This window comes from Pituophis catenifer, unplaced genomic scaffold (genome assembly GCF_029215685.1).
Source record: "Pituophis catenifer annectens isolate HBS135680 unplaced genomic scaffold, rPitCat1.0.hap2 SCAF_2, whole genome shotgun sequence".
NCBI lineage: Eukaryota > Metazoa > Chordata > Lepidosauria > Squamata > Colubridae > Pituophis > Pituophis catenifer.
In genome coordinates, this window is record NW_027256882.1 from 99,997,082 (window position 1) to 100,005,710 (window position 8,629).

Genomic DNA, 8,629 nt, shown 5'->3' on the forward strand with positions numbered 1-8,629 from the left:
AGTTGAGAATTAATTGTGTGCAAGAAAATTAGCCCCTTTACATCTCACTATACTAGAGTGTAAGCCTCCAAAATGGCCTTTAGTTGTTTACCTTGCTGCTTTAGTTTGGGTGGCTTATAATTCAAAACCTATACAAAAATTAAAATAATAAAAAAAATTTAAAAGCAATAAAACATTCACAATAAATATACACAGCAGAAATCAACCCAACTGCTTCTAAGGGCCCTCTTCAGTGTCAAAGGTGGTCCCATGCTGTGTATATTTACTTGGCCAGTTAAGAGTAAAGCCAGGAAACGAGGCCCTTAGCACATTTAGCATGCCAGGCTCGGGAGCACAGACAGATTTTTAGAGCCTTATAAAAGGCCAACAGGATTGGGGCCTTTCTAATCTCTGAGGGAGTTCCTGTACTTCATCTATGTGCCATGAGGCCACCTTTGAAGCTGAAGAGGTCACTTAGAAGCAATTGGGTTGAGTTCTTGATTGCTGAAGTTACCTGCAGAATCAGCCAACTATGGATAGAGGATGTCTGTTTTATTTGGGACAAGAATAGAATAGAATAGAATTCTTTATTGGTCAAGTGTGATTGGACACAGAAGGATTTTTTCTTTGGTGCATATGCTCTCAGTGTACATAAAAGAAAAGATACATTCATCAAGAATAATGAGGTACAACAGTTAATGATAGTCACAGGGTACAAATAAGCAATCAGGAAACAATCAATATCAATATAAATCGTAAGGATACAAGCAACAAAGTTACAATCATGCAGTCATAAGTGGGAGGAGATGGGTGATAGGAACGATGAGAAGACTAATAGTACTAGTAATGCAGCCTTAGTGAATAGTTTGACAGTGTTGAGGGAATTATTTGTTTAGCAGAGTGATGGCATTCGGGAAAAAACTGTTCTTGTGTCTAGTTGTCTTGGTGTGCAGTGCTCTATAGCGTCGTTTTGAGGGTAGGAGTTGAAACAATTTATGTCCAGGATGCGAGGGGTCTGTAAATATTTTCACAGTTTGGCATAACAAGAGAAAATTAAAGAATTTGAAGGGCTTAGAACCTTACTTCAAATCTGACATAGCTGGAGGGAAGGGGAATAATCTTTAATATTTTTGTAACAGCTTGTTGGCTTGTCAACACCAAATTGATGTATACCTCCATCCCCATGTCTCAACAAGACAATTAAAAGCTTTAAAATGATATCCTATATACATAGCAAATAAATTCTGCAGTCTGAAATCTGTCAATGATCCTTCTTTCAGTATCTACCAGACAGATTGGGTATATCCTCTGAAAGGAAAATCACTTTGGGGTCATCATTGACCAAGTAATGTGCTTCAAATGCATCTTCTCCCAATGTCTAGCTACCAATCATTCTCCAAGAAAGGCCCTCAGCTATTTCTGAGCTGGCAAACAATGAAGCTTTCATTTCAAGGTTGAGTAGGCTTGATGCCAATTTCTCCTCCTTTCTTGTGTGTGTGTTTTTTTTGTTTTTTGTTTTGTACTTTCTTGAAACACTCAAGTAGATACTTCTGTAGAATTCAAGCTTTAGGCTTCCAGTTCCCTGGACTGTTTTCTTTAAATTGCTCCCTCCCTCCTATCCCCAGTTATTGCTATTCTGCATATCACAAGCAATTTTTGAAACACCTCCACTTCAGAACAAGCAGTCATGCAAGAAACATATGGGTGGGGGGAAGCAAATTCCCATAAAAATCCCATGCAATTTGCTTATTTAATTGGAAGCAAATCCCACTGTATGTTGGGGCAAGTTTCAAAGGACCACTTGTCTTAAATGAAGCATCAAGCAAAGCACCCTCACTCCATCTGACTAGGTTAAAAAAAAATGAAGAAGCTGAACAGAAGGGTTGTGGTGGTTTGTTCATACAAAGTGGCTTTTGTGCACGATTACCCAACATCTTGATTTTGAAATCTTCCTCTGTGTGCCCCACTGCCTCCCCCAAGTGTCTTGAACTTGCATCTGGTGCTACCTGTGGTGGGAGGCATCCCATTTTAAAGATTCCCCTGCTCTCAAAGGATTCGCATGATGACATCATCTTATCCCGCATTCCTCCCAGGTGAGGGAATCCATTCTTGGAAAAATCACATTGTAATCTCCCTTTCTTTTCTCATTGTTGGGGAAAAGATAACGGTGCAGCTCTTTCATTAGCTGTTAATTGTTGGCTTTTGGGGACATTTTTTTTCTACGCTAATTTTAATCAGCATTTTAAACTTTTTAATACTGTTTGTGTTTAAAATTTTTGCTAGCCACTTTGAATGTTCACCAAAGCAGAAAGGCTGATATGACTGAAATACTGTAAATGCACAGCAGCTGTTTCTTTGAGGCAAAGCTGCTGCTTTGTCCAGAAAAGCACTGAGCACAGTCTGCTTGTCTGCATGCCATGTGGCTCCTTCCCAGATCACTGAACACAGCAGTATTTACTTTTGAGTAAACATGGACAAGTTTGCACTGTTTAAAAAAAAAAAAAATCTGCCTAGGAAACTAATTTCAGTTTTTTTTTCTTGGCACCTTGGTTAGCTCCCTGCAGAAATCAGACTCAGACATTTTTAGATTTTTTTAAAAAATATACTGATTAAGAGAGAGTTGGCCAGCATCTCTGTTGTTCACATTGTTTCCCAGATCAAATTTTGAAGAACATCCAGAGATCCTAGATTATTCCACTGCTAATTCAGTAGCAAAATGCTTAGTTTTGATGCACATCCTTTTCTATTTTAATTAATAACTACAAGTAGAGCTAGCTACTTAAGCAGCTACAATATAGAATTAGCACTTACAAATTGAAAATAAATAAATCTAAGCCCTGCCACATCCTCAAAAGGCAGGGGTGGGTTCCACTTACCTTAACTATTGGTTCGCAGCGGGACCGCATGCAAGCTTCTGCGCATGCTCAGATCACCTATGATGACATCGTGGCGGTTGGGCAGAGCCTTCCGCCAGTTTTACTACCGGTTCTATAGAACCGGACCGAACCGGAAGCAACCCACCACTGTCAAAAGGGATAAAATGTTTGGCCCCTAACATTTCCTGGCTCCTACTGAAATGTTGGTTTAGGTGGTATTTCTAGAAAAAAAAAAGTGTTTTCAATGTTTCATATTTAATGAAAAGTTTGAACTTCCTACATACTTGGCAATGCTTACGTGCTTTTACATGAATGGCATTTCAAAGTATATATTTCTATGCATTATAAAAGATTACACAGTTTAGTAAGCTATACAATCAGACTGATAAAAACTCCTGCAATGCTTTATGTACAAAATAGTCACTGTAAGGAGAAGTATTTAGTCACAATTAGGTATGGATATTTCATGCTGTTGTATGACTATAAATAAAAAGAATGGGAACTTTCCATGCTAATATTCATTGCCACAAAAATGGTTGCTGCCTCATTATAGTGAAAGATGCCTCCTTGTTTTCTTAATAAATAACATAAGGTTGAATGAGACAAAGGGCTGATTTTCATATCAATACTGATTCCACTTGGATATCCAATGCATATATTATTTGTTCTGCAATTTTTTCGCCCCTGGATCAAAATGTAACATTCTGTATCATTCCTCATGAATTTTCCCCATTCCTAATTTCAAGGGGAAGAAGTAAAAAGATATGTCATTTGAAAATCACCTTATTTTAATGTACTGTAAATAACAAGCATTTGTGCAATAAACTCTGTAAAGTCTAAAACACATGAACAAACAAAACAAAATCTTGCTAATCATATTAGCAGAAAATCAACAGTACAGGTCAATGAATATATTGAAATATTACAGAATTTTTTTTTAAAGTTTATTACAAAATAAAGCTCAGAATAACACTGATGTTCCCAGACTTCAATCCTGAAGGATAACATGCCCTAACATAACTGAGTGGGTTTTTTTAATCATTAGTCAGTGTAAATCATCCCAGCCAGTTTACACATATGGAAAGGGAGGGTGGGGGTGGCCTTGGACTTATCCCCTACTACGAATCATCCCCTTTGCAGCTGCCAGTAGAACTTTTCTTACCACGAAGAGCTGCTACCCCAATCCAATTCTCTCCTCTACAATGTTTAATCTAAAAAAAGAAGAGAGGAGGGAGGGAGAGAGAGAGAGAGGGAGAGAGAGAGAGAGAAAGTTCCTACTGAGGGATGCATCTGTCTATGTAGTTTGGCATTGAACAGATGTATAATTCTAAAACAGACTGTTCAATTCATATCTCTGGGTTTGTGTGTATGTCCCTTCGAGTCAGCTTTGACTCCTGGGGGCTACCTGGACAACTCCCTGCAATTTTCTTGGCAAGATTTCAGAAGTGGTTTGCCCTTGCTGGCTTCCTAGGGCTGAGAGACGGTGACTGGTCCAATGTCACTCAACTGGCTTTGAGCCTCACATGGGACTAGAAGTCACGGTCTCCTGGTTTCTAACCTGGCGCCTTAATCACTAGACCAACTGGCTTTCACCTGAATCATACCCTCCAAATATGTTCCCAGAATTCCTAGCGGCCTTGAATTGTGCTGGCTAAGAATTCTAATTCACACACTGAGACATCGTCAGGTTGGAAGCAGCAGTTTTTAAAGCATGCTACAGTATAAATGTTCTCAGTATGAATTTCCTACATTTCAAGTCATGTCAGACCTATGAACATGTGCTGAAAAACATTTTCCTAAAATATGAGAATATTTTAACTGGCAAAATGCAGGGTGGAAACAGATTTGCTCTTCTGGGTTAAAATTCAATCCTTTATCAACAGTTAAGGTAGGAAAGCTTTGGATTCATTAGAGGCAAAATCTCGGCACTGCTGTGTCAACTAACAAACTTGGAAGATACCTGAATTAATTTGTTTTAACTGAAAGTCTCGCCAGACTAGGAGAGAAAGTTAGAAAATTAAAGTTTGGTCCCATAAAGAAAAATGTCATAGCAGAAGTGAAGGTGAGAAACACCCATAGTAAAAACCAGAATACTAGTTACAAAACAGGTTCCTGTAAAAAGATCCGTGTATGTATAGATATAATGGTACATTTATCTTCAGCAGTTAACTCCAAGACAACAGCATGCAATTGTTAAACTAAGTTTCAAGTCTGGGATGTGGCGCACATAATATATACTACGGTGGTATTTATGGCACCAGTATGTGCTGCTGCTTCCTCTTTCAGCACCTGCCTGACATCCATTCCAAACCAATTGTTTTCTAAATCTTGTCATCTAAAATAAACACCAAAATCTGGAAACTAGTATGACTGAAAACAAAAGCCTGATCTCAGTCATAACCTAAGAATGTCTAATAAAACATACTTTTTGAGAATGTTTGAATGTGAACCTCTCATCTTTATAATGACTGTAAAGGCATTAAAGTAAGTCTTAGCCCTGATGATGTTACATAGTTTGGGTAATGAACCATCTGCAAGAAAAGAACCAAGCTCAGAGAGCACCAAGGACCCCTCAAACTATTAGTTCATTGGAAGAAATATTTGAGGCTGTCCAAGAGACAAGGAATGATGCATCATTTCCCAGCAACATGGTGCATCTTTTTCCAAATACTAATTTTCACTTGAACAAAAGATACTCTTGCAATGGAGTTAAAACTGCTATGGTTAATAATTAATTTTTGCTTTATTCATTTGGAAGATCTTTTAGGCGGTGTCTGCTTTTAGCACAACAGTACTAGGCCTTTGATTTCATCAACCCAAAACCACACTTGCCCGCAAGAGGAATTCAGCAACACAATACATAGATCAATGGAAAGATATGGAAATGATTGGAAAGTTGCCTGCTTCAGAGGTTTTCAGGCATGCTGCTGAGTTTCAGGGACCCCTTGGACATATCAGTGTTCAGAGTTGAAAGGGCAATGTTCTCGTATAACTTTTGAGATTCAAAGCATCTGAGGTGGTGAAGGATAACAACCGCATCTTTCTGAAAATTCTTGTTGAGGAATCCATAAAAGACGGGATTGACACATGTGGAGACCATGGCTATCAAATGGCACAAGGTAAAGACCACGTTGTGGTGGCAATGCATCAAGGTTTCATAATTCCAGTCAAACACTATGTTAAATATGTGCAGAGGTAACCAGCAGGCGCCAAAGGTCACAACAATTGAAACTAAGATAACATTAATCCTTCTGTATTCATTTAGCCTGCTCCCATTCTCCCTTACCTTATCCACTTTACTGTACCGCCTCTGCAGGCACACAAATATTTTCAGGTAGCAAATGAAAATGAACCCTAGTGGAAGGAAGTACTGGAAAACTAACATGGTGGTGGTGAAGCCCAGCTGCCCTTCAATGGACGGCCACACCTCAATGCAGACCATTTTGCTGACATAGCTCTCGCCGTGGGAAGAGAGATTTTTTAGGGGGTTGTCGGAGACTTGATAGAATATCAAGAAGGGAGTGGATATTATTAGAGAAAATGCCCAAATGAAGACAATTCCCCAGAACGCATGTGAAACGTTGGGCTTCCAACCACGGGGGTTCACGATTAACTGATGCCTCTCGACTGCAATTAACACAAGGGACAATGTAGAAACTGAGACCGACATACTTTGCGCAAAAGCAGTTATTTTACACATAGCCTCCCCAAAAACCCAGTAATCCATCCAAGTATATGCAACAGTAAAAGGAATGCACATGACGCAAATGACAATGTCAGATATGGAGAGGTTGGCAATCAAAACGTTAGTCACATTTTGACTTTGTTTTTGTTTCTTGATGATGACAATTAGGCAAAGGTTGCCCAGAAGTCCGACCAGCATGACCACAGCATACGCTATGATGAGCAATAAGAATGGAAGGAGAGATGGCTGGCAGGATTCAAAGGGCACAAACTGCGACTTACTGCTATTTGCCACAGATGAATCCATGTTGGGTTCTGGAGTGGTTTTATCCATCACGAAGTACCTGTGAAACCACAACACAATTAAGAATGAATCCATCCTTATTTTACCTTTATAGTTTTGGAGCCCTCCCCTCTTCAGTATAAATGACTTAGAGAAGAGATTTTAAATTCAGATGTTTAATATTTTTTAACTACCTGAGTCCAATTTGGCAACGAAAGGAAACGAAAAGCACCTACTTAGACAGAAACTTTATGCAAGTAATCAGTAGTAGCTCCAATGCATAGATTCTCATGTGAAATATCAGACTGCACATTCTTATAGTCAGATAACTGACATTGTCAAAGTGATGACAATGTCAAAGCTGTGTGCACAAACAGAATTCAGCAAAAAGAACCATATGTGTAGAGTCCAATACCAAAAATTGGCTATGTGTTTCGAATTACTGTACTATAAAAGATTGGGCAGATCCTATAGTTATTATCTTATTTATATCTTTTGTTTTGTTTAAAATCATGGCTCATCTTAATATTTATGTATTTAGGAAAGTATAAGGCATTATTTGAAATGTGTTTTCTATCTTCTCTTCTCCTCATCTTGTAAAATTATTTGATTCCAGATTCTTTTTGCAAAACAAACCGCAAAATTACACTTTCTCACTTTCTGCATTGGAAGAAAACATTGATACAAGCAAACATTACAGAAACTGTAATACAGAATGGAAATAACCAGTGGGTTATAATAATCTCTGGATATAATGTCTAGAAAAGATAGTGGAATGATGAGCAGAAAAAAAATGCAACGGCTGAAGTCCTTCGGAGGCACAGAGCCTTGGGTAAAGAGCTACACTTGAGAATTGAAGCATCTAACAGATGGAACAACCAGTTTGCACTATTCTCCAAGGGAGCCAACTTTACATCTGACCTAACTGCCCATGTATTCCCATGTCTATTCTTTAACTAATTGTTAGAGATACCTTCTTATCCCAACAGCTATGAGTTCTGGTCATTAAAAGGCTATTAGAAAGCTGAAGTATCTCCCTTAAGATGAAATAGTTCAGCAACTAGAGCTCTTTAGCTTGGATCAAAGAAATCTAAGGGGAGAGGTGATGAAGGTACTGTATATCATGACAGAGATATTTGGATAGAAATTTTTCCCCCCACTCTCACAACATTAGAACTCAGAATCATTTCTTGAAATTAAATGCAAGGAAATCAGAGACTAATAGAAGGAAATCCTTCTTTTTTAACACAGAATATTTGTTAAACATTTCTCCTATGGTAATTTTATAATACATGCTGACCCTGACCCCATTGATGGCTTCTCCAGCACGCAGATTGCTTGCGACTTTGAACAAGCTTAAATTTGATACTTGTAGCCTGAGATTTGAATGTGCAGCTGAAACTATTTCAAAACCTTCCCTACAAGTAAGTTATTTCCAAAGTTAAAATTAGGCACCATGCTAAACTTGATTGCATTTGGGCATCTTTTGTTTTTCTTAAAAGAAAAATAATCTGGCTGTATTCTAGAATAAAACTATGACATGGAGGAAGAAGAGTTGATCTTTCCCTTATGCTAATCTGACAAGTTGCTTCACCAAAGCTGCTTTTTTTTTAAAGAGAAAAAATTGGTACCCTAGTTGTTATTTAACCAGAAGTCTTCAAGTGAGGTAGTTGGATACTCTTCTTCTTGAGGATAGAAAAATGGCAGGGTAGAAATAATTGTAGTAAAACTTTTTGAAGTGTTGGCTCTAGGAAGGAACCAAGGGAAGAACATGAGATCTCTCCTTCAAATAGCCAAATGCCTTATA

General features: G+C 38.2%; 1 protein-coding gene across 1 annotated transcript; it reads right to left on the reverse strand.

Annotated features, from left to right (window-relative positions):
* Window positions 1-5,584: 5,584 nt before the first annotated feature.
* On the reverse strand, window positions 5,585-6,918 carry LOC139309703 (neuropeptide Y receptor type 6-like). Its single transcript, XM_070933892.1, has one exon. The coding sequence runs from the start codon at window positions 6,916-6,918 to the stop codon at window positions 5,761-5,763; it is 1,158 nt and encodes a 385-aa protein (XP_070789993.1). The 3' UTR covers window positions 5,585-5,760.
* Window positions 6,919-8,629: the final 1,711 nt, after the last annotated feature.

Bases quoted from the DNA above. Each gene is read 5' to 3' on its own strand.
- LOC139309703 (XM_070933892.1), bottom strand. From the start codon at position 6,918: ATGGATTCATTCTTAATTGTGTTGTGGTTTCACAGGTACTTCGTGATG.